This window comes from Aquila chrysaetos, chromosome 13 (genome assembly GCF_900496995.4).
Source record: "Aquila chrysaetos chrysaetos chromosome 13, bAquChr1.4, whole genome shotgun sequence".
Taxonomy (NCBI): Eukaryota; Metazoa; Chordata; class Aves; order Accipitriformes; family Accipitridae; genus Aquila; species Aquila chrysaetos.
In genome coordinates, this window is record NC_044016.1 from 38,514,059 (window position 1) to 38,540,831 (window position 26,773).

A 26,773-nucleotide genomic window follows, 5' to 3' on the forward strand; every position below is an offset into this window, starting at 1 on the left:
TGGTATCCACTGTTCTATTGTAGCTTTTTACCAGCCAGACTATAAAAAGACAATGTAAGAACCACTCCAATCTCCCTCTTTATTTATTTTTACTTTTTCTGATGAACAGTTTTAGGGAACTTATTTCAAAGAAGAAATCAATATATCACAATTCATGTGGCATTAACTAACCAGCAGGAACTTCCGCTTGCTGTAACACTGTGACTTGAAAATTGTGCAACACCTTTAGTAAACACTTCCTCATATAGGAACAAGGATAAAGCTGAGCAACTCACTCCCTCTCATTCACTGCCCGAGAGGACTGCTCAAAGCAGACAGCCTGGGAACCCAACTTTCCCAGACCACGGAGACCACTGCTAGACAAGCGCAACTGAGATGACTAACATACTTCTTGTTTCTGTTGTTTTGCTACATTTTCTCCAAGGTATGACCTTTTTTTTTTTTTGTAAATCCTTTATCAGTGGTTGCTGAAACTTTATACAGCAATTTTATGAATTTTTAATTATTAACATGTAGATAATACTGAAGAACACTGAATTAAAGCCATTGAAAAAAAATGGTATTGCTGACGTTAGGGATGTTTTCTTTTTTCTCTTTCTGTTCAAAGTGATTATCTAAAATTCTCTAGTTAGAGAATTATTTACTTGTGTGAAAACCGGCCATAGATTGCCTAAGGATGCAGAACTGGTTAGTTTTGTGAGCCAATTAAGAAAGTAGTTCCCCTGCAAATAAGCAGACAATTTATCCAATTGGGACAACTTATTAAACTGACACCATTTTGGCTATAAAAGAAGAGACTTTTATTTGAATTCAGTTAATGACATCACCTGAATTAAAATAGTTAGCACCCTTATTATCTGTGTGATGCTTTGGGTTATGAGTATTCATATGACTTAACCTTAACAGACCACAGGTTTTTTCCCATGTGCACTGTTTCTTTCAGTTCATGTCAACAGGGAAGAGATTTTTTTCAGAGCTTGGCATGCACAAGCATGCACAGGTTTTATATACATAATTAGACATGTAATTTGTATTCAGACAGGTATCTTCATGATTTCATTAGTAGTACAGAATATCTGAAAATGTGTACAGTACTAATGCTTAAGGTGTTATATATTTTGTTTCTCGACAAAACCAAACCTTCACTGTCAATGAAATCCTCGCTATAGTTTTTTCTTCCTGGTTTGGGCTCTTGGAAAAGTACATAATTATTTGTTCCTTATTAGCACTTTTTCTAGCTGTTGCACGAGGCCAAAGGAATTTCTTTCTTCCTTAAAGCTACTGACTGAAGACAATGCCTGAGGCAAGACAAAGACAATATACTGAGTTGATTAAAAAACTACCTCTAAGAAACGATTTGTTCCAGAACAAAACTAACCCATTTTCCTCGAAACATCTGTATCACACTGCAGGAAAAGGACAAGTTTAGTTCTGAGTCTCCACTCAAATCTAGCCTAAACTTGAATCACCTGGGCTACAGTTAGCCTTGTAAAAAGTCTGCAACAGGGAGTGGATAGATAAAATTGGAGCACAGAACTCTGTTCCGAGAGGCCTAAAATATTACTGTGATTATTACGTAAGAATGAATTTAAGCTCCTGGAAAGACTACGTTTGCAAGGCAAAAGACTTTTTAAATGTAAACATTAGTTGCTTAAAATATCACTGTAAATTACAGCAACAAACTTGCACTTGGTATTTGCTAACAGCATGGGCATGGATAGTTACTGTGTCCTGCGTAAAGACCCAACTGATGTAGATAACTTCTTAGGACTTACTACCATTATACTATCATACCTTTCTCTACAGCACTCAGCTCTGTCAAGATACATCCAAGTTTATTCTGCAATTATTTTTGGAAAGTGTTTAATCGAATAAACCAGTTATGAAGACTTAATCTGTTTATTTTACGGGAACAATTTGCATGAGGATGTGCTCTGTTGTTCCAGATACGGAAAATTACAGTAATTGGATGCCCCACTCCTGTAAAAATCTGGCCTTGAGGCAGACAATTAAAATGGGAGTTGCACTCTCCCTTTGTTGGTTTTTTTTTTTTTTTTTTTTCAAATACAGGCTCTTGTGCTTAGTGCTGAGCCCTCAAGAATTTGCCCATTCAGGTGAAATGACCTTTTGTAGGAGATTAAAGAGCTTAGGAGGCATATAAAACCTGCTGTTGCCTTGTTGGAAACTAACACATCCCTTGCACGTCCCTGCTTTCTCAAATACTGTACACCAGCTGCTATTATTAACTTCAAATGATGCAACATGTGCTGACCACCCCTGCAAGTCATGCCACAAATTAACTTTTGTCAAGATTCACTCAGGCTCAGAAGCAGAAAACAAAAAGAAAAGCTTTTCATCATCACTGTTTTTCCTCAACAAGTTCTTCATAGCCACTGCAGACACACAACCCACCTTACGATTAAGACCAGTAAAAAGGGTTATGTGAGTTAAGGAATCATCAGGATTCCTTACCACCTTCAAGATTTTCCTACTTTACCGCTTATCTCCTATTATTTTACCTAGCCTTGTTCAAATGCCTTCTCCAGTCCTTTTGCTGTCACATGTAACCACCCTCAATCTGACTCAATAGGTAAGAGTGTATCTATTAAAGAACTGTCACAAATATTTACATAAAAAGACCAGCTGAAAAGCTTTCTAAATGAGAAATCTAGGCTTGGTCCAGACTTGTAGTGAACTGTATGAGTTTACTTGCTTACCTAGAGGCAGTCTTAACTTGTATGTCACCATGTGATAAGGTTTGGAGATCACTAATTTCACACAACCGTGTAACTTATTTCATGTTACCTGCAAAACATGAAGGCAAAGGTTGCACCTTGCATAGCTCGTCTAGCATGTTGGTACTCAAAACTGCTGATTGGTGCTGGGGAAGAAATCCAAAGCAAATTGCATAAAATATTTTGACACCTGGAAATAGCCAGGTATGTTAACTCATCTGAAATCCAGACTGTAACAAACCTCATGTTAGGTCACATAATGAAGGTGACTGCTTAGCAGACCAGATGAGCTCATGTCAGAGCCAGTGCAGAGAATACAGGAGAAATGAGCGGTGCAACAGATGAATCACTATACAGCCCAAAAGAATCAGTCCTGACAGACACAAAATATGGTGTTTAATAAGTTAATACTGTGTTTTCATAAACATACGTCTGTTTCTCCCTAGGGAGCACAAGCAAGAAATTACCTGGAGTTGAGCAATATGAAATAGTTTATCCACGGAAATTGCACACAGTCCATAAAAGAGATACAGAAAGAAATAAAGAGGTATTAGAAAACTTTTTTTTTTTTTGCTGGGATATGCGGAAGGTTTTCTGGAGTCAGAGCAGCCTTGGTTTTCAAGGGTAAGAGAATGTGGAGCCAGATACTTGATCTTGCAAAATGACATGAAAGAGAAAACCTGGAAGAGCAACCCCATGTCCAGTAAAGATGGGCTGTGAGGTGTGCTCAGTATGCTGTGAAGTACCTGTATGCCATCAGTGGGTCTTCTGTACTTGTATCTCTGCAAGCTGTAGGGTTTGATACTACTCAGATTTTGAATAATCTATGGACATTTTAATTTGAAGTAAATTAAATCAAATGCTTAAAACTAAACGTGTTCTTACATACTGCAAGAGAGTTATGAAAATGTTTGAATTTAAGCATTCGCTTGAGCTCCTTCCCGAATATGCAGGTATGTGTTTATGATTGTAGAAATACATTTGCAAAGTTAAATTTGTTCCTCTAATTAAAAAATACGAAACAGAGTGACCTCTTGCTTATTCTATAACTGCCAGAATACTTATTTCTGGTGGAAAGAGGAGGAAAAGAATGCAGCTGGCAACTCAGTAACAGGCAGCTCATAGTGAGGCCAGAACTTGTAACAGTCCATATTCTAACACTTAAATCTGTTTACAGACAAAATACGATGACACAATGGAGTATGGATTCAAAGCCAATGGAGAGGAAGTCATACTGCACCTACAAAAAAACAAGTAGGTTCGGTTCAATTTTATCTTGAGCGTTATTCCTCACTATAAGTGGCTCTGTAGGGCATTCAGGATATTAAGAAACAGGATTTAGGTTCTTCTAAGACAGAGGTATTTTGGTAAATACAACCTTTCAGCTCCAATGAGAGAAGAGGAGAGAGAAAGCGTCATGTCACTGTTTTGGTAATGTGAAATAACTATGCAGGCATATGACTGCTAACTCTGTTCTCCCTTTTATTTCCTAAAAGGCTAAATACACTGAATGTTTAATGTTTTCATATTATTTCACAAGTCTTCTGTGTCCATGGATAGTCTCTGCGTTGTATTTATTTACTCCACGCTGGTAGAAACTACAGAGAACAACAAGAGAAATATCCATGAAATGGGGCTGTGTTGGCTCTGTATGCTTTTCAAAAAATGGAAAATATTAGTAAGAAATGCAATAATCCTTAATAATTCAGCTTCCAGCACTCCCTACCTTAACTCTACTGCTGTTGGACTTTGAGCGGTCTAATATACACTGGCATTGACAAAATGCTTTATGGAAACTGAAAGCAAGGAGAGGCCGCCTCCTTGGCTGAAGAGATTAACAGCATTTAAACAGGACATGCAGAGGGTACAGAGAAGCAGCGGGCTTTGTTACAGAACAAAGCATACAAAGAAAAGTCCAGAACCGTACAGAGCAACACAAAACAAAGCACAGTTGTGATTTTCTGCTTGCTGGCTCCACCACAATATTTAACAAGGGATCAAACAAGTCTGCTTTAATAGGTACTTTTCAAATGGCTGTGTAAATACAATAGTACTATAATCAGTTCATGTTAAATAGACTCTAATTAACTGTTTGCCCCTGTTTTAATCTAATCTAAATATTTGGAAGGAGGGGAAGGGAAATTATATTGTACTAAATCCCACTCTTTAAAAAGAAATGGGATTGTGGCAGTTTGAGGTAGTTGCCCAAACAGAAGTGAATGTAGACTTGCTTTGCTGCTAGTTTTAGTAAGACTACAGCCCTGGCTTAAAGTTAAGCACCTGCCTACTGCTCTGCTGCTTAGGAGCCTGAGTGCACAGAGCCTTGCAGGATCTGGCCTTCCATAGCAAATCACAAATATGTATGCTAACAAGAAACCCAAAGACACCTTTCCCAGTGGTGGCAGAAATACAGTAATTTATTCCATAGTCACGATGTTCTCCTTTGAAGGTTCAGGAACATGTATGTGTACAAAAGTAGCATTCTATTTAGACAGAAAAGAAAAATCAAGTTCAGGTAGAATGATTACAAATATGAGAACCTGCGCTAGCAAAGTTATAAAAAAGCTGTGAGCAAAAAAATCGGAAAAAGATATGTTAGTGTGATCTCCATACAGAATCTCTGAGCGTGTGTACATGTACACATACATGTATGCACTGGCACATGTGGAACAAATGAGGCAGCTTTTCCACTGACCTAGATCTTTGCTATTTATAATCAGTGGGGGTGAACTGGGAAGAGAACAGAACAGCACCATTTCACATGCACTGTGGAGTGGTAGAAATGTCTACACAAATTGGGAGGCCAAAAAAGGATCAATACTGCATATGTAATTATACATTTACTTTCAGATCTACTAGGAGATTAGTTTATACCAATGAAATAAGTAGACTTTAATTGCTTTCTTATTTTAGAAGTGTCCCTTTGTTTGAGTAAGGATTATGAACAGGCAGAACTCCCCACCCAGCAGCTTTGCTTCCCTAGTTTTTCGATACTAATAATAACCTGAGTAATCATTTGAATTCCTTACATACTTTGCATGTTATGTAATTGCCTCATTTCTAGACAGCTACAATTTATATTGAATAATAATTGCACTTGACTCTTTGCAGGCATCTATTAGCCAGAGACTATACTGAAACAGTTTATTCTGATGACGGTCGACAAATAACAACAAGTCCTCAGATCAAGGTAATAAAAATAGGTTTCCTTCCCTCACTCACACTTGCAGTCTTGAGGAGGTCTGTATGAGATTCATGGGTCCATGAAATAACAGCACATATCAGACAGAAAGAAAAGATTTTAAATCAAGGTTCTGAGCACTGTTAGGATGCCTCTGAAGGGACAGGGAAGATATGACTCCTGACTTTGGCAGAGCTACACTGATTTACACTTTCTGAGAATGAGACACGCAGTTTGTCTCTCAAAAAAACAACCACTTTTTACCTTAGTGACTAACGAACACATTTTCTCAGCCAAATTCCTCTTTTGTCAGGAAAGGGAGTGGAGCCAGGGCCATTCCACTGCTTTCTACCTTCTGATTTTGCCCTCCTGACTTTGCTCATTCTGCACAACTCCATGACTTGCTTTTACACCCTAATCTCAGTGAGATCACAGAATCTGATAAAGACACATTTCCTCACTGGCTCACATTACCACCCACGCTCACAGCAAATGCACTGCACGTTACCCCAGGTGGCTTCTTCTGAGCCATGACGAGTCAGTTATTCAGATCCAGACAGAGAGGAAGTCACTGTAGAAGTTAGTTTTTAATTAACTGTGCACTCACAGGTCTTACCTTCAACAAAGCTCTCACTTGAAGCTTTTTGTCCAACGTCATGCTATGTGTTTTAACACATGTAATTTGGAAAACAAAGCCTAATATTTCTTGTCATGGAGCGATCAGCAGGAACAGGAGGATCTTGAGTGAAATAAATGTGCATAAAGAATTCTGGGTTGTTTTTTTGGTGGAAAAAGATGCCATTTCTGATTGCTCCAATTACTTTTAGTCCCTGAATGGATCCTGTGAAAAGCAAATAGCACCTACACCTGGTCAAAGACAATCTCAAACAGGCCTACCTGTGCAGCTTGCTGAATAAGAAATTCCTATGTTGTAGATACTTTATTATGATTGAGATCATTGTTGTTTTTCTTGTATCCTCAAGAGATGGAGAGTAATTCTCCACTTCTTTCTCTAGTAATTTTCACTTTGCTGATGTCTTTTTCACTGTAAGAAAGTTGGCACATTGTGATGGAAGGAAGACAAATAAATGGTAAAGTGAAACGAAACATCTATGAGAAAACAAAAGGCACAATGCATGCGGGTTTGAATACTGTGTTATAGGTCTCTCTTAAGAAATCTATTAAGGAAAATGCTATGGGTAAAATTTTTCACAATACCTCAGTGACTTTGAAGTCTCTTTGAAGACAGAAGTGTTCATTAGACCTTAGATCCTTAAGTCAACTAAGACATGAAAATTTCTCCCCTCATCATATGTTTTAATATAATACATGCATTTTAATCTCATTGAAGTTAATGCATTTAATTGTTGGGTTACTATTAAAGGGTGTTTCCTTGAAATTTGGCCACAATAAAATCATTTCGTATGGACCTTAATTCAGCAGAGCACATCAGTATATGCTTAATTTTGAGCAGTGAGTATGCATATTCTTGTTTGCATGTACTGTTGTGTATTGACCAGAGCCCACCATGATTGGATTTGTCACAATCTGGGTCACTCTGTCTTGAAGGATAACAGTAATGGTACTGTAGCAAACATGGAAGTGGTCACCAGCTTTTTCCATTTTAAGAATCTCCTCTAACAGGAGATTTCCTCAGACAGTGCAGTTTATTGTAGCTGGTCTAGTTTCTCTTCTGAAATCGCTGGATCTAGGCCAATTCAGTGAAGTCAATGAGACATGGCCCAATTTGACAATGTATTCTTTCTTTCCAAACAGGATCACTGTTATTATGAAGGTTACATTCAGAATGATGTTCATTCCATAGCAAGCATCAGTGCTTGCAAAGGTCTAAGGTAAGATGGAGGTTTCATTCCTAAAGTGTACCAATGGCAGAATACGCATACTCTATGAGGATAAATTTTCCAATATAAAAAGAATCAGGATGTAATTAAGTGGTGTTATCTTTTATTCATCCACTCTTACAGGGAAACCAGTTTAACCCCCCCCCCCCCCAAAAAAAAAAGGGGAGAAAAAAGTTACCTTTCTACTTCAGTTTCAGAGTTTATAAATTGGAAGCTAAAGAAACATCTATATCAATACATTTATATGACTAATTCCATATTAGATCTGGTCATAAATCATAGCATTTGGTGGTGCTTACAGCAAACAGTTAAGGCTGATGCTTCTAAGATGTAGGAAGCTCCACTGACACTTCCAAGAGAAGGCTACATTATTTTCAGTGCTACAGCAGTTACAGGGTCAGGAAGTTCAAGCTGTTGTATGAAAAGCTCAGTTAAAAGAATCTGCTGATTTCTAATCACTGAAGACACAGTGGTTTAACATAAAAAGGCAGGAGATGACTGTTGAGTCCGAGAAGCTGCAGCAGAACATTTTCTCAATGGTTAGTGGAATTTGGCCAAAACTCAAGACTTTTTCTGTGAACACTTCTTGCATATCTTGTCAAGTTTACATGTTAACACAGAACACTTATTTTGACATTTGCTGCTCAAAATGATTCAAAACTCTTAATTCCTTCCAATATTTCAGATTTTCATCTCAAGATGAAAACAGATCTTTGAATTCCCCACTGAACTGAAATTCACTTTTCAATCACCTCTGCTAGCACGAAATCCCCGAATTTAAATCTAATTAATTCCTAAACCAGTTTCTTTTTGACTGACAGTATCCTACTCAGAGACTTCACTTACTAGCCAAATCTTCCAATTGACTCAGCAGCTTTGATTTCTGCTTTTACATTGTTGTACTCTCTGCCTGCATGCTGCTAAACTATTCCATTGCATCAGTGTGTGCAACGGTCTGTACGTTTAGGCTAAATGCTCTTAGAGATAATGGTGCTATCTTGACTCAGTCCTGCGGATTCAAAAGATCACAGTCTAACTAATTTTCTTAGCGGATATTTTGAGACCCGTGGCCAGAAGTACCTCATTGAACCCTTGGGAACTTCAGACAGAGATGAACATGCGGTCTATAAGTACGAGAAACTCGAACAAAAGTCCATAAAAACGTGTGGTCTAATCAATAACACCTGGGAAGCAGATTCAAATGACCCCATCAATGACATCTTCAAATCCAGCAATAATCCAGAAGTAAGTACGTAGTTAACCAACAGTCCAGTAAGTACATGTCAGAAAAGAAACTGCAGCCATAGGAGAACTCTGTGAGTAGCGCAAGTCCCACTTTGGCTGGTGGCACCTCCAGAAAAGAAGCAATTGTAAACAGTGAAGAATAATAATCAGATCTTAAAGATCCAGTGCGAAATCTCACAGATCTGAGATTTCAGTCACCACCTGAGTTAAGTCATCCTGCATGTACTAATAGGTGCCCATGTGCATCTTTAAACATCTAAATACTTCTTAATATCTAGCCTACCTTTCATCATTTTAAAACAAGGCAGTCCCCATTCTAAATGACTTGGGTAAAGAAATACCCTCATAACTAACACATGGGTTTGAAATTGCAAATGTTGAGACTGAAACAGGCCTTACAAGTCATTTAAATGTATCTTTTCTTTAGATGAAAGCATACCTGAAAGCAAAAAAGTATCTGGAACTTTACATAGTTGCAGATAATACTTTGGTGAGTACTGAAACGATTTTTTTTCTCATTTGACCAGCTAGAGGTAAGCTTTCCGAAGCAGGTACTGCTCATGTCCCTGGGCTCCTACTACAATTACAGTGCTATACTATGTTTTACCACTGACTTTGGCTAGGAATAGGATTTCCTAATGTCAACTGATTTTGAAAATCCTACCTGGAGATGACAAGAACTCAGAAAACACCATACAGTGCCTGTCCTCTTCTGCACCATACACATAGATATATATTTTGAAAGGGCTTGATCCTTAAACACATTGCCTGATAAAACAGTACATCAAAAAGATAATAATATGTAGACCAGGCATGGTGTGGTTTGCAATGCAATCTTCTGTGGGATATGTTCTGATAAATCACTATTTTCCTCTCCTTTTCCTAATATATTGTTATTTACTTTTTTAGTATAAGAAGTATGACGAAGATGTTCAAACTGTAAGGCAAAGGGTATTTGGAATAGTCAATTATATCAACACGGTAAGAGCAAATACAACAAAGTGAAATTGAAATAGAAGTCATTTATAATTTTTTTCTTTTGCAAACATCATGAATTTTCATTATTACATGTAGGAAAGAATGAAAACTGAACTTCATTGTAATTTATGAAACAAATTTAACACATCTGTCCATATTATCCTGTTCTTTGCCTTCAGATATGAGATTTCTAGAAAGGAAGACCTATACTGTATTTTCTCAACACTTGTTAAAGTCAATGATTGAAATCCTTTGAAAAGAATGAACCGATTCTCAATTCTTCATTTCTTTTGCAAGTCAAATTTCTTCAAAAATACTGCTGGAATTTTCAAGTATTTTAAAACCATTTTTATAGTTGGTTTAAATGTGGGGGGAAAAATAAGATTTCATGTTTTGTTTCATGTTTTTTTGTTGCAACTTCAAAGTGCAGAAAAGCTTAGATCAGGTCTGGAGTGGACTATGTTGCAAGTGACAGAAGTGAACCAATTACCAGGACAAGTGTTTGTTTCAGAAGTCTTCATAATGTGCTACATTTTTGCAGCAATGCTGTTTCTCTGCTGCAGGTTTATAAGGCCATAAATACCTACGTGGCTTTAACTGGCCTAGAAATCTGGACAGATGGTGATAAATGCCTCCTGAGTCGTGCTGCAGGATTCACTCTGGACAGTTTCTCAAAGTGGCGTCTATCAGATTTATTAAAGAGGAAAAGAAACGACAATGCTCAGCTAATCACGTGTGTATCATTCTGTTTCCTATTTGCATTTCCAAATAGGTTCAAGGAATTCGTTCTTTTAAAATTGGTCACCAACCAGTCAGAGACGCTGTCTATACTGAACTGGATTTCATGCTTTCCAGTACCAGGTTGTACTAATTCCAGGACAAAAATGCAGGCTCTCTTTTCTTGCTTTTATTTTCTTCATGGAATACAATTCCCTGCTAGGACACAGTATCTAATCTTTCTACCTGAACCCCTGCAAAAACAGGCAACGTAAACTTCCGCTACATCTCAGTCTCTCCTTTTCCCTGCTCTGGTCCCAGAACAGTTGAGTGTCCTGAAGACTGCAGCATAGTCTAACAACCTAAGGAGCCATAACATAAAGCTTAACAGCTGGGAAATGCACGTTGCCAAACTAAACCACCACTCGCTTTGCTATTCTGGCTCACGTTCAATGGCCCTGATTCATCCAAGCACTTTGCTACATTTAGAGCACTTCATCAAGCTCTTTACACTCATACAGATGCTTTAAGTCTGATGAACTGCAATGTAATTTAAGTAAAAATTTAAAATGAAAAGCGTATTCAATTGTTTTCTGATATGCCGTGATCTTAACCATGTCCTCAAATATTGTATTAAATCAGGGATGCAAAACAGAGCTGGAAATGAGTATATGCTTAAAGCCTTCAGCCTGGTTAAGGAAGCAGACACCTTCAGATGTGCTTCCTGGTCACGTCATTGCATTTGACTCTGCCCTTCTTCTTCCTTACAGAGGCTATGACTTTGAGGGGACAACGATTGGATTAGCCTTTCTAAAATCCATATGCAGTGATATATATTCTGCAGGTATTATTCAGGTCTGATTTATTTTTATTTTATTTGTTAAAGGTTTTTCTATGTTTTTTACCGAACCAGCAAAGAACGTTTATGAAAATTATTGGGTGTGCAACATTTTCAGTTCTCTGTCTGATTCATATCATTATTTTATTAGACTATAGAAATTCACAGTCAGAGATTTTATTTTAAATAAAGTGCAGAGGGTAAAGACAGCACACACAAAGCATGGCATCTGCATTATCTAAATGCCAACATCAAACTCAGACACCTGTATTTGGAGTACCAGGCTCCAATAGAGTCAGAGGAGAGAAAGAAGTGATTTTGTGCCTCTACCTTAAGGTTCCCTGTTTTGAACAGGGAATTGGTTCTGACTGTCTTAATGTATATCATCAGTTTAGCCACTTAATTACAGCTGCCTAAACTACTGTACTTAAACTTCAGCCTAAACAGGAACATAGATCCAAAACTTTACCAACAACACTGGGAACTCAACTGCTGCACCCAGCTTCAGAGGCTGGGCTTGTTGCTAAGAGGAATAACCCACATGAAATTCCAGCTTTCCCACACCATAAGGAAATCCTAGGATGATCTTAAAACCAGAATGCTTTTCAAGGTGCAGCGATGCATTTTGTAGCAGCATGATTTGCAATACCATGCTGGAAGAGTATGACCAGTACACTGCTTCGTGCTTTACGCATTTCCACTACCACCTGATGTTTATACATCTGGATTTCACTCAAAAGAGCAGGACTTTTCCTTTCCTCCCTCCCGCCACGCAGCACGAAACACCAAGCTAAGAGCAAAGATGGAGCGCAGCATCTGCCTTTCCTTTCTGTGGATGCACAACACTGTCCACAATAGTTACCTTGGTGTAATGAGTAATAATTATATCGCACCCACATAATTACCCTAAGCACAGAGACAGCTATCCAGAGAAAGGATAAAGAGTTTCAGATGTTCAGTTCCCCTTAACACTCAGTTGTTACTTGGCAGCCTAACTTCCTCATGTTTATTTAAAAACGAATTATACCAATTTATTCGTGTTTGTTAGTGGTATCATCTCATTGCTATTATAATATAATCCAGCATAAACTGCGGAATAGATGCATGCATGGATTGAACAACATATCAATCCTTATGTAGCAGTGAGGATAATTTCACTTGAAGAAAAGTTGTCCTATTTCTTAGCCACATGGCTTCTATGATGTTCCTACTTGTTCTAAAATACTCACAGATATAACAGCCTGTTCTTATCTCTACAGGATCACAACAGAAATGAAATTGCAGTTGCAGCTACCATGGCACATGAGATGGGACACAACCTTGGCATGAGTCATGACACCAAAGCCTGCACGTGTAATGATCAAGTTTGTATCATGACAGATACTGTCAGGTAGGAGTTTGGATAAAAAGGCAAGGGCATTAATGCATGGGGCAATTAAGCATGGGCTTTGGATAAACCAGTTTCCAAAATGGAGTAGTAATTTTTTTTTTTCTCTGAGATTATTCCATTCAAATTATACAAAAAGAAGGGAAAAATGAAGAAATTCCAGGCCCTTGTAAAATATTCCCAGATGGATAACCTCTCCCCCCCAAAAAACAACCAACCAACCAAAAACCTTAGTCACTTTTGGCTAACATCAGCTTTGCATGTATGGTGGGAGCCTTCACATTAAACCATAAATAATTTCTTTCTTACAATGATGACAGCATAAAACTACTACAGTATCTCAGATGACAGAGCTTCCCCAAGATTTACCTAAAGTATATTTTTGTTCTCTACCTTGGAGATGTCTCCTGTGAAAACCACACAGAGTGCTTGCGCCTTTAATAAGTACCCATTAGATAGGAATGTAGTTCAGTTTTCATTCTAGTTCAACACCCTGAGCCTCTGCTGGAAGGCCCAGTGGAAAACTCCTAATGCCTGAAGCATCCAGGCACAAACTGTATAGACCAGGCTTAAATCTTTGGGATGCAGGATTTATTATGTGCAATTTTTACATTTAGTACACTAACTACTTCTGATTCATTTGTTTCCACTTTTTTTTTTTTTTCTGCTATAAGTAGGAGATAGCCATTGTATTTTTTAATATATGTATTTGGAAAAATGGTTGCACCCAATAATTTGGGGGATGGTCACTTGTTTAATTTCTTTTGTAAAGGATATTGCTTCTCCTTGCCTACAGTAACCCTAACGTAAATCCTCCTGCTTTCTCAATATAGCTCTATCATCCCCAAGAAATTCAGCTCCTGCAGCCTCCAAAGTTTTGAGAAATACATGTTGAGTGACATGCCAAAATGCTTAACTAACATCCCAGATATAAGCAGCATCATAGCACCTCCATCCTGTGGAAATGGCTTTCTGGAAAGAGGAGAGGAATGCGACTGTGGTACTCCTGAGGTATATGCATAACCGGGAATAAAATAATACTTGGAAGAGGCAATGAGTTTTATTCAGGGTGTACAGTAGCTGGTTTCTGTTAGTTTCTGAGGTAGCCAGTTCAAAGCTAGCTGAAATATTTCTGTACAAACTGTGGTCACCAAATGGCTGATCTGCAGTGCAGGGACCTCTATAAAGTGCATGCTACATGGTGGAAAAGATGACTGCATACTTTGTCATGCGGTATTGACAGAGGAACTGAGAACGAGGAAAAGCCATACATACAAAACCGTCTCAGCAGAAATAAGCAAGTTCCCTGCACAACTTCTATTAGCATTTTCATAATCAAATACACTTTATATTCTTTATGTGCTCACTCACAATAGCTGGCATGGCTTTTAGTGAAAACGGTTTTCAGAAAAGCAAAGTGCAGGTCCAAGATATCCTTCCCTCCCTTGATAACCAAGTACAGGATGGTTTGTTGAGAATGCAGTATAGAGGGGACCAAACCCTGAGGCAGTGTACCAGAGCTCTGATTACTGATTCTGTCACAGGAGTGCACAAATCACTGCTGCAACCCCGAGACGTGCAAACTGACAGCAGGTTCCACATGTGCACATGGAGAGTGTTGTGAAAACTGCCAAGTAAGACTCCTTTTTATCTCTAGCTTCTCGTATTTTCCAGGGTATATTTTTTTCCCCCTGTGAGAAAGCAGTAATACACCTTTCAAAAGAACCAATCCTCTTTTTAATTTAATTAATGACATAGCACTGTAATGACAAGCGCACTTTGTCCATCCCAAACTATACCACAATTATCAACTAACTCAGTCTTTCAATGTCCTGGAGCATTTTACCACCCATTTTCTCCTGGAAAGAACAGCTGAAGCACAACCAGGCAAAAATCTTACCAAGTGACAAAACCAACTTTAAATTAGATACGGATCTTGCTCCTCATGCAACTTGTACAGTGAGGATGAGATTTGTCTCCCCTAATTTTAGCCCTCTAGTTCAGTGTGGTTTTTAAACGGCATGGAGGAGCACTGTGTTAAATGTGGCATTGCTTTTCCCCCACTTCAGTATAAAAAACCAGGTGCTATCTGCCGAGCAGTTAAGCATGACTGTGACCTGGCTGAGATGTGCACCGGTTTTTCTGCAAATTGCCCAGCGGATCGATTCCGTGTGAACGGATACCCCTGCAACTACGGTGAAGGCTATTGCTACATGGGAAACTGTCCCACCCGAGAAAACCAGTGCAAAGCTGCTTTTGGACCACGTGAGTACAAGCTGGCATTGAAAAAATGGGGTTTCCTAGGTCAAAGGAGAGCGAGAGAGAGAGGTAGGCTTTGTCTGCTAGCAAATCATCAAAGAAGTTTTGTAAATCAGGAACAGAATATCTACATAAATGAGTATAATGAGATTATAATCATGTGACCTGAAGCTCAGAGCATATAATGCAATGTATTTCTAGAGAAATGGGAAGTGGTAAGCATATTCCTCTTCTGCACAATGCTTTGAAGGTAAATTTGGAGGGAAGCTGGGTGAATATTCTTTGCTTGACAGGAAGAGGAAATGTCTGTATTTCAAGTTCATGTCCAAATTTAGCATGCCCTTATGTTTCTGAAGGAGTGTGGCAGCTTACCCTCTTCCCAGTCCTAAACCATCTCCAGTCCTGAATATGTCCCTTTTCTCAGGCAAAGTCTATTGGTTCGTACTGGATAGAGAGAGAACACACAGGATATGTTCTGCTGTGTGTACACAATAACATTGCAGAATTAATGCATGAAGTGCAGAGAGAGTCATTTAGGCCCATGGGTAACTTCACTAGGAAAGGCCATTTCCTAAACAGGTAAAGGAAACTGAATACTATTAATTCTCACAGGCAGAAACCTGAACTAATCCCATTGCATTTCCCTCTTTCACAGAGGCTACTGATGCTGCAGCTTCCTGTTACCGGATGAACGAGAAAGGGGTATATTATGGATACTGCAGAAAAGAAAAAGGTAGTCACGTCCCGTGTAAAAAAAAGTAAGCACTGTGTTACAGAATTTGCTGGGATTTGGGAAGAGAGACCATTCCTATTCAAATTAAGTGACAGAAGCAGAGAGAACACTATTTTAGATGGCACATATGTCCATGTGTCCCTACTTGTTCAGTTTGAATATTGTGGTAAAGCCAGTTCTCAGAAAACTAGTTTCCAAATCATGAGATCAGTCTGAGAAAGAGCAAGTGTGTACATATATATGTGCAAGCCTACTTGTGAGGATGACTGCGTGTGTGTGCATGCATGTGCAGGTAAGTAGAGGGAAAGGATTTTTGAATAGGGAACTTGAACCTCAAGTGAACCTCAGAAGCTTATGACAGGTCAGTTAAATACTCATTTCTGCAAATTACTGTGGGCTCCCTGATAAACTCAAGAGGAATTAAGAACATGCCACCTTCTACTCACAAACCAACCTGAGAACACCCCAAACCAAAATTCCTCTACGTAACTTTTTCTTTGGAGTTCCTGTACCCAACAAATTCAAGCTAGAGGAGAGGCCAGCTCAGATAGTTTTGCTGTGCGATGCCGTTGTTCTAGCAGCTCTTGTTCTCCTTCCAGAGACAAAATGTGCGGAAAGTTGTTCTGTAGCGGGGGGACGGAGATGCCTCGGGATATGAGCCTAGTGACTTTTGAGTCCTGCAAAGCAAGTTTTCCTAGAAATGGAGAAGCAGACGCAGGGATGGTTCTCGATGGAACAAAGTGCGGGAATGGAATGGTTAGTAGAGAATAGCTTTTTTCCTCTCTTTCAGTCTTGCTTATATCGTTAGCTCTTTTACCAGACAAGAAAAATTTTAAACAGGGAATACTGAAGTGGACACTAAACATCTGCTGATCTGATTTGCCATACCTTCTGCCTTACATCTATCATAAATAAGTAGCAAACAGGAACTGCTATCATTCTGATTTCCTTATGCTTGACTGCTATCTTATTATTTTTTACTGACACAAATATATGTAGCAACAGAAACATACCTTTGTATGAAGGGTTAAAAGATCACACGTATATTACTATTTTTAGTTATTTCCATAATGGATGTGCTAGGCATCATTGAGTGCTATTTCCAATTTCTTTGCTATACATTTCTACTTGGGGGGATGGGGGGAAGGCTGAAGGACTGAAAAGGAGTGGAAAGCAGTGATGTCTGTACATCTTGCTGACTCCCCTTTGCTATAAAATACCCAAAGATCAAATGAAAAATTATATCCACATATCAAAACTCCAAAGGTAGGTTTAAGAGATTTGCAGACCTGTTTCTATGCCTCCTTTTACTCTTCATCACTTTACACAATAATGTGCAAGCTCTGCATGTTCTGAAAGCTATAAATGACTTTGTTAACATTTGCCCTGTACATTTCAGGTGTGCAGCAATGGAGAATGTGTCTATGCTGAAGATGTCTTTAGATCTACCAACTGCTCTGCCAAGTGTACTGGACATGCTGTAAGATACGAGCACTTGATGCTAATAACTTAAAAAAAAAAACCCAAGAAAATTATGCATATCAGCTACAGACCTTATTGATGACAGTATTTAAGTCACTGGGATAGGAATTTGCAAAAATTGTGGAGTCAGAAGCTTCCTATATTTTTATGAAAGCAAATCTAACCTGATATAGCATCAACATTTTTGCTAAGGAGATCACAGGAGATGCACACAGATTCTCTGTCTGGCCCTGCCTCTGAGCCACAGTATCATGGCTATTCTCTTCCAGGTCATCTTCCGTTTTGGGAAGATAATTGTGCTCATCTTATTTGAACATTCAGAGACCTACAGATGTAAAGACTAACACTCCTGCTTTGTGCCCTGTACTGAAGCTTTCACTGCAGAAACACCTGCAAAAGGCACACAATAGCAGACAATCAGGCCTGTCCTTTACTGTACAAAACTGCTACTCTCTGTGCTAAACTTTGGTCCAACTAAAATGAGAGGGGGTTTCCAGACCTAGCTTCAGTAAGCTGCCCAGGACCTTGATCCAGAGCTGCTGAAACTTTATGGCATCACAGCTTCACTCGTATTTCCCACCTGAAGATATTCCTGGCTTTGTGCTTCCCTAGGTGTGCGACCACAATTTGCAATGCCAGTGTGAAGAAGGATGGGCACCACCAACCTGTGACAGCTCGTCGGCAGTTACCAGTAAGTGCTGTATGGCCACACATTGGGTACTGTATTCCGCTGGCTGAAATGACCTGCTTTAATTCCAGTGAAACAGCCCTAACTTGCACTGGGTGCCAGACTGTTTCTTTGCAAATGTCGCATAGCTAGGTCTCCGATTTCTGCACATCTTTAAGTCACGGCAGCTTGTATGAATGACTAGAGCAAGCTATTTTTCTTTCTAACCTGACAGAAGTTATACACTCAGGAGATTATTTAGAGTAGCAGGCTTTTCCTTTCTCCATCCAGAGATAACAAGCACACCATATTAGCTCACTGTCAAATTTGAGTGGAGGGAAGCTCCCAGAGGTTTTGCTGTGAGGGAGGTGGGAAAGTTTTATTACTTTATCATCTGCATGGAGCTGGCCTTTAACTGATCCACCTCTGAGGGAAAACACTTTGTGTACAGATTTCCACATGTTGGGGGGAATTAAGCCTTTGTTATTAAATATTTTTGTCCTCTCTCCACACTCACTAGAGCACTGTCAGCTCTCAACATTGTGGCTTGGTTGAGGCTTTAGAATAGCTTTGTTGAAGGAAAATTGTGAAGCCTTACTTGCATACAAAGCCAAAGGCCTGCACCCAGTTTTGGGTAACACCCTTTGAGAAAGGGGAGAGGAATGACAATGAAATAATCTTTGAGGATGGATTGAAAGAGCTAGGTTTGTTTAGCCCAAGGACAGCTCAGGCAATAACTACAGCCTTCAAAAATGGCAGGAATATATTCCTTTCCATCACCATTTGTGGCAGGAGAAGAAGCCTTAAGTTTGAGGAATAGTGAGGACAAATAGGGTCCAGACCTTCTGAAAAAAATTACTTTGCCAGTGGTCTTGATGAGAAACTGCTTAGTAATAGTGGATCTTTAAAGGAATAGCAACTTGCGTTCTCTCTCCCTGACAGGCTTTGCTATTGTTGCTGGCGTGCTGGTTGTCCTCGCTGTCACAGCAACTGCAGCGGTGTTACTTATCCGCTTCCGAGTATTCAAGAAAAGGTAAAATAATTACCCCCATTGAGGGGGGGGGGGACGACGATGGGACCAAAACCCTAAAGCCAAGCAACTTCTGGATAGGTTTTAAGCTGGGGTTTTCAAAGGGGGTGGAGGGAATTAGACACTAGAAAGCCAAGGAAGTTGGTCCATGACCTTTGTTGAACTGTTTCAGAAATCCCATAGTTGGGAGAGGACCAAGGACTTGAAACTGTAGCTCTCAAGATTAATCCTAAATAATTAAAACAAGCAGAAAAAAGAAAGAAAGAAAGGATGGACATGGCTATATAATACACCAATAGGAGTAAGAGGGGCATTCAACTTCAAGTTTTTTTTTACTTCAGTCAGGGTAAGATTTACAGTTATATGTAATATTTGCATAGCTGCCAGACCAGAAGGGGACCTGGAGCCACAAACCAAGTCTTTGTGGATCAAGAACAAAGACACAGAGAACACCCTGTCCTGGCGGTACCTGACCAGAAGGTAAGAGCAGGGAGGCGCTGGGTCAGCTATAGTCTCCCTGGGACTGTAACCGAAGGGTTGAAACATCCAAACTCATCAGCCAAAGTGCGCTACACTTCCACGAGGGTTTCAAAATGCTTGTCTTGGGCTGACAGGACAGTGCTGTGAATCCCAGCATGGGGACGGAGTCGGAAAAGCACATGGCACTAAGTCCCTGAGTAATCTGTCCGCAGTAAAGGGGCATGCAAAGATAATGCACAAGATAAGGGCTCCATCCACTTTAACTGTTCCATGTTTTCAGATGAATGATAAGAAACTTCTCCTTCCTGTACCTCCACTGCAGGAGAACAAACCACAGCTCCAGAGCGTAAGTACTTCTAGAGAATTTCTTTGCTTTCACACTGGCTTTGGGAAAGACAGCACATACCAGTTCATGCCATGGCAGAGACCAGCAATGACAATCTGATCCCAAAGGCTGGGGTAATCACTGCACTGCGGGTAAGGCCCTGCACATTTTCTCAGGGCCAGACAGCATAAAGCATCCACGCTTCTGAAATGAATGCACGCTTTTACCCCTATTAATGCACTTTTTATATAGAACACAAGCCTACATGTTCCCATGGGAACATGCAGATGCATACATACGCAGTATGTGTATAGGGTCACTGCCTTTTATATTCTTTTCTTTTACAGCCTATCGTAAGACCAAAAGGTCCCCCACCTCCTATTCCTTCTACGAAACCAACCTCTTCCCACACAGAAGAGATTTTTGTAAGTGTAACCCTGCAACGTTTCCCATCTTTCATCTGAGTTGCAAATGACTATCAGAAGCCAATTAGTATTTTCAGTTTCTGACTATGATTAAAAAGAAATAAAATCACAGACATTCAAACCACATATTCTTTAGGGTAGGAGTCACCTTTTTTGCCATGTAATCCTAAACTGCACAAGATACTCTTAATCTGTGCCAAGGAGTCCTGTATGCCATCACAAACACATCTCATTAGCAATAGTACATGGAGTCCAAACCAACAGGGATTTCAGGTGTAAACACAATGCAAATGATGAGCATCTTTGCTACTACAGATGTCTGCAATGGTCCCTGTATTGTGGACATGTGGTAGTCTCTAAAGATGCCAGCTGTGAGGGGATCTCCATCAATGTGCATATACATATTTTTTGAATTCTTAAAAAAAATTTGGAGACCAGAAGCATACGAATATTTGCCATTAATAAACCCAAAGCATCCTACTTAAACGAAAATGCCTCCCTCAAATATTTACCATCTCAGCATTTGAGCCCCTGCCCACCCGATATAAAGGTGTAAAAACCATCTTCAAACTAGCAACATAATTGCATGGTATTGCCTGCATAAAGAATGATGCATCGGGACTGAAAAAAACCCCACATATCAGCTTGATTATAAAAATACATTTAAATCCCACTGTCTTTAAAGATGCTTTCCTCAACATGCACCCTGAGCATGTGATCAGCTTTAGCTTCCCAAGCAGTCTATTTGAGCATTGATACTTGATACAGATGAATTTAAACACCGAGAATAGCTCAGTGGTCTTCTGAAACAGAGAACTATACCCCTTGTGTATTTGTATTATTGTGCCTTCTTGTGTGTGGACAGATTAATCTAACTCACCCCTAGCTTTTCCACTAGGAAAATGCTGGAGTAAATACATGAGATAACAGTAGCAGCAGCTGAGGTCTGCAGAGGTTCTGCGGCTCCTCAGACAGGAAAGCCTAATGACATTTAAACTACATTTTTGTTATAGGCACCAGAAAGAAAACCTCCTCATCTCCCAGTTCCCAAAGGCAAACCTCCACCTCCACCAAAGGTAACCGGAGTTCAAATGTGAATAGCAATTCTTTTGGGACGTGATTTGTTGAAACTGCACCAGGCACACTGTGATTTGTTTAACTCTTTCTTTTTTCATGTAGGCTTTAAAACCTCCAATTAATCCCAGAGTATGAAGGTTCTGCAGTAGGGCTGATCAAGATACCTGAAATTTTCAGGGACAATTTGTTTGTCCCTCAATTCCTCCACTTTTGGCAAAGGCAACAAAGATAGTCTTCCTGTTCTCTTTAAAAAAAGAACAACTGACTGACAGCTGCTTTGAAAGGAAAAGTTTGGTTTTCAAACAGTGAGGAACTCTTTGGGGATGACATCAAGCTACTGTCCAAAAGGAAACGAAGTAGAATCGCTACTTGCACTGAGTTGTAGACTAGGAGTAAGTTATAAAAGCTGCTTAACACATCCCAACTCCTAGGCCACCACCGCAAGATGTGGCTGCACTGGGATGCCCTGCATCTACACTGCTTTTCTGGGTACAGACCTGAGAAGATCAGGGAAAGTATGGCTACCCTATGTTTGTAAATTGTAAACTTTTTGCTACATTTCTGGATCTTTGCCAGCTCTCTCTTCAGCAACAGACCAGACCTTCTCCTTCATGTGCAAGTTGCACGTTCTGGAAAGAGAAAAGTCCTTCCTGCCCTTCGGAGAAAAGTTTGTGTCCTCAAGACCTGAACTAGCCTTGGAATAATAAGATTACACACTGGAAATGCATTGATTCTGGAAAGATCCTTTTGGATCGGATTCTCTCATTAATCCTTAGATTACCTGTTAAACAAGATTCCTCTGTTGAATAGGCAGAACTGGAGATACGCTCAAAAGCAAAGCACACAGGAGTCAAACCACTTGCTGCTTCCAAGTGCTCCCAGAGCTTAGGCTGCGCCAGTTTCAAAAGAGCTCCAGCTGCCACCATTGCACTTGGACAGAAAAATTCAGAAAAGCAGTGTCAACAAAGTCCTTAATCATTTATTTCATTTGCCCCTCAGCTCCAGAAATATCTGAGTATTTCTCCCTTCCAGGATATACACACCTTCATGTTTTTGTTTAATTGCTCTTGCACCAGGGTGTGTTATTGTAAAGTTGCTAATGAGAACGAGGCTGGGCCCAAGGGCTTGTTATTGTGGGACAGCATCGCAGCATGAGGCTTTGCACACTGGTTTATTACTGAGGGGTTCTTCATTCGTTCTGGCCTGTTGGCATCAGCATTGTTGACACTATTGGCCTGCTGGCATAGATCTGCATGATACTGTTGGCATTGACGTTAATAATACTGTGAGGGTGCTGGCACTGATGCTATTGTTACCATTGGCACTGATATTATTCATGTGGTTGGCATCAATATTTTTAAGTTAAAGCATACAGAAGTGTTTTTCAAGGAACAAAAATTTTACCGGGGGCGGGGGGGGGGGGGGCCAGAAAAAAGAGACACACACACACACAAAATTGCCCTGGACCCAAAGTACTTGAGATTTTATAGAGATTCCAGTTTGAACTGGATTTGGGTTTGGATAAGGATCAAAACCAGAACACAGATCCAAATCGATTACACTGTGGCTCAGGAAGGCAGTTTCCAGCCCTTAGGCATAGTGGCTTTGCTAGAGAAGACCACATGCCTGCCAAACTACCAAAAGAAGACCTGGGGCCTCAGGCCAGCATTGTGCATACTAACATTCACCTGTACTTGGTTCTGACCAGGGCCCATTAGGACTTTTAAAAAAGCCCAATCCTCAGAGGGCCTGAACCCTTCTACTCAAGTTTGCTAACCACCTCACACCTGCTGAAATCCTGATCCACGTAATCTTGTTCGGATACTGAACACCTAACTGTACATTTACTTTTCAAATGCAGAGCCTTGTTATTTACAGTGACTCTTACTGCAGCTGCACACTGCAGATCCATCGTCTCTGTTACAGAAATGCATATAAAAACCCCAATTCCTTCTTTAGGGCCAGGTTTGCTTTGAGGTTGCCAACCAAGTACTGTATGCTCTGCAAAACACAGATGTGATGAAATTACAGTCTCCAGTGAGGACTGAGGTGGGTTTTTTTGTTTTAGGATAGATTTTATTGGAAGAGCCTAGCTTTCTTCTGCTTTGGATAATTGCTTCTTTATTTGAGTAAGAAATGGATTTTAATCTATCTGCATTTGACTATGGTGTAAAGATTCAGAACTTATTTTTTATGAACTCTAATGAATGTATTTATGAAGATTTTTGTATTAGAAGTATTCTAAATTGGAAGTAGTTGTTTTGTTTTTTAAAGATCATCATTTGCATGAAAACACATGACAACAGTGTAAAGTGGGATCATTTATAACATTGCCAAATCCCTAGAACTCCCAACTTGGACCAAAAAGATCATTCACAGGCATTGCCAAAGTTAGCCAGTAAAGCTGAATTAAATCTATAGTGAGGGTTGACAAGATACTACATCACCATTTTTCTGCCACCTTAAAATCTGTTTCTTCATAGTCTGCAACATTTTCCACTTTGTGAGCATCAAGAATTTTCCGAGGATATGGAGATTTGAAGCAAGCTAAAGAGACTCGCTTTTTCTTAATTACCTTTCTCAGATTCAACTCCCAAACCATGGAGCTTGGGCTTACTTTCTCCTGCAGAAAACCAGTACTCTATGTCTGACCTGTATGGGCTCAAACCTCCTTAATATATGAACACTTTCAGTAAGCAAAGCCTGCACCCCAGCACCCAAGCAGAGTACGAGTGCTATACTGAGACCAAGCATCCATCTTCAGCAGTGACTTGCAGTAGCAACCCAAGAAAAATATATAAGAGCACACACCCATAGCAGTTTATGATTTACAGCTTTTCATGGCCTCAGCATCCATAGGACACGATAGTATCCCCTGCGATGGAGCACACGTTCTATTGTTCCAGTCAGGCACAAAAGGGCTCGTCTGTATGTACAATCTATTGTTCCGTTATGCAAACGTGACATCTACTGTTAAAAAGCCTCTACTGCAAGAGGAAAGTGAGCCCAAGGAAACTGAAGACATCTTCAGCACTCCAACTGTCAAGAGCCTGCAGTATGTAGCCCCAGACGGCTAGTACTTCATCAGATGCATTTCCCTCTGTAGTCTCACACTTTTCACTGACCTGCAATAGCTTGATTCGGGTCCAGCAGTTCCCTTATTCCTGGTTCATGGTCCCTTCCTCAGCATGATTTACCACACACACAGTACAGCAGAGCAGCAAGCCCACCTGCTGGCATCACATAGTAAGATACAGAAGGGATTTTGGCACAGTGCAATCACCACCAGTGAACTGAACCTGACTGAATTTGCATTTGCTATGCCGGAGCCACGTGCCAGACCCTTGTCTTGCTCCTAGCCCAAAAGCAAAGCAGTTTACCACTGGTTTTGGGGTGGTTTTTTTTTACTATGAGTGAGCACTCCACTCCTTCCTCTCCCCTTACTCCATGGGAAAACAAAAATGTCTTTTTTTCTGTTCCTTTTCAATCTCTGAATTTACCACCCTCTTTCATCCCTCTTTTCCCTCCCTCCGTCTCTGAGTGACAGTGCTACCAAGAGAGAGCAAACCTTTTACTCTTTGCACCCCCAAACCAATCTCCACTGTGAATAGTTTTGGGGGGTTCTTGAAAATAAGACACACACTGGACCATCGCAACACACCCATTTCCTCAGTAGTTCCTATCTGGCCCTCTGAATTGCCCACTTTGCTGTGCAAATTCACCACTGGCCATTAGAGGGCAATGGGGCATGGAAAAGAAATTTCTCCAGCTTGCTATCAGATGACTGCTATTACCTCAAACGAATCAATTCTGAATTTACTGCATCCTCTAACCTTGGGCTATAGATTTGGGAGACATTAACAAGGATGCCATCAGCCAGGAAGAGTGGGGAGATTGGAGCACATTCAGATTTTCAGACACAGAGGCACCAGACAACTAATAAATAGGCTAAACCCAACCCTCCAAACATGACACCATAGAGAGCACATGCCTTAAGCTCTACACAGCAAGAGGCAGTCCTAACTGATTCAGGTCTTACTGACCAGAAAACAAAACACTGTCCTACCAGCCTTTATCAAAATGAATAATAAATGTCACTTGTAACTTGAAATTAAGAATTTTCTTCCCCTTTTGCTTCCTTATGCCAGTAGATCTTTCATAGCCTCATAGTACGGCATAAATCATTACCATCTTAACAAATAAGTGAATAAAAGGCTGCAGGCTGAATCCACTGATGTGCAAATCAGTGAAAACTCACGGAAATATTGCAGATTTCCAAGCTGACGGACCCTAAGACTTCAGACCTGACTGTCTGTCTACCACCCAGCTGGGCCTAATAGCTCTCCAGTGCTACGAAACAAATGGCTCTTACTATGATGGCCTTTGCCACTGCCTGATAATATCAGTAAATGTGAACCTCAGCCATCAGCTACTTAGTGTTATTTACCCGCGGCTGAGAAGTGCTAGTCTTAAATCATCAGTTTATTGATAACTTCCAGAGTACGGCATTGCTGGATGCTTCTAATCTTCCTCTGGTGCCGAGGAAATGGGAGGCCCTGCGAAAGGAGCAGAGGTGGCTGTTGGGTTGCCAGCAGTTGCCCTGGCTCCCAGATCACTTTAAAGCAATCTTCAGAAAAGTGGCACAGATATTAACAGGCTGTTACTGACATTAGATCCATAAATAATTCCACATAATGCATGGCCCCGGCCTTTAGACGATCTAGGGGAAAAAAGTGGAGGCTGGAATATTGATAGATGTCTGCAAGAGCTATTAAGAAAGGGAAAGCAGTTTCCATGGGATTGGTCTAAGCCACTGCACCCAGGACCAGAGGGAAACCTTGGTCACATGCCTGACAAAACAGATCTCAGTGCACAGCACCAAGCAACAGGATTAATGAAAAGAATAACACAGCTTCTGCAGGACTTCAGAAATAGAGGCATCCCCCTTCAGAAGTCAAAAACCGTCATGAAAGACTGGAGAACTTTTCAAGCAAGCCTCAGTACAAATGAGGACAGAGCTCAGGTGTGCTTACTCTGTGCTGCAGATACAGAAGAGATCTCTCTCTTGCATCTGTTCATGCATGGAGAGAGAAATGAGCTGTGCTCTGCCATATACTGAATCTATTTTTTGATGTCCTTAAGTGCACTGGAGTAATGTATTTTCCATGTTACTTTTTGCAGCTATTACTGAGAGACATGTCCCTGAATCCCATCAGTGGGTACATCGCGTCGAAGTGCTGCAGTGAATTGCTAAACATGTTTTATAAATTAGATCATCCAAAAATCCCTGCTACCCAGCCCCATTCTGTGATAAGGCTTCATAACAGTAGAAAACCCATGAGATGACTCAGA

General features: G+C 40.2%; 1 protein-coding gene across 2 annotated transcripts; it reads left to right on the forward strand.

Moving 5' to 3' along the window:
* Positions 1 to 258: 258 nt before the first annotated feature.
* ADAM28 (ADAM metallopeptidase domain 28) lies at positions 259 to 22,836 on the forward strand. 2 transcript variants are annotated; one of them, XM_030035005.2, is made up of 24 exons: positions 259 to 424; positions 3,182 to 3,282; positions 3,913 to 3,989; positions 5,847 to 5,925; positions 7,693 to 7,769; positions 8,828 to 9,023; positions 9,451 to 9,513; positions 9,933 to 10,004; positions 10,565 to 10,734; positions 11,489 to 11,573; positions 12,816 to 12,946; positions 13,777 to 13,954; positions 14,488 to 14,577; positions 15,013 to 15,208; positions 15,858 to 15,960; positions 16,535 to 16,691; positions 17,335 to 17,415; positions 18,030 to 18,108; positions 19,027 to 19,117; positions 19,495 to 19,594; positions 19,875 to 19,940; positions 20,267 to 20,344; positions 21,358 to 21,420; positions 21,524 to 22,836. In XM_030035005.2, exons 1-24 carry the CDS (start codon positions 376 to 378, stop codon positions 21,554 to 21,556), a joined length of 2,415 nt encoding a protein of 804 aa, XP_029890865.1. In that variant the 5' UTR covers positions 259 to 375; the 3' UTR covers positions 21,557 to 22,836. The 2 variants fall into 2 exon arrangements, 1 of the variants encoding a protein (XP_029890865.1); XR_005933808.1 differs by lacking the exons at positions 19,027 to 19,117; positions 21,524 to 22,836 and having other exon boundaries at positions 21,358 to 21,415.
* The last annotated feature ends 3,937 nt before the right edge of the window (positions 22,837 to 26,773 follow it).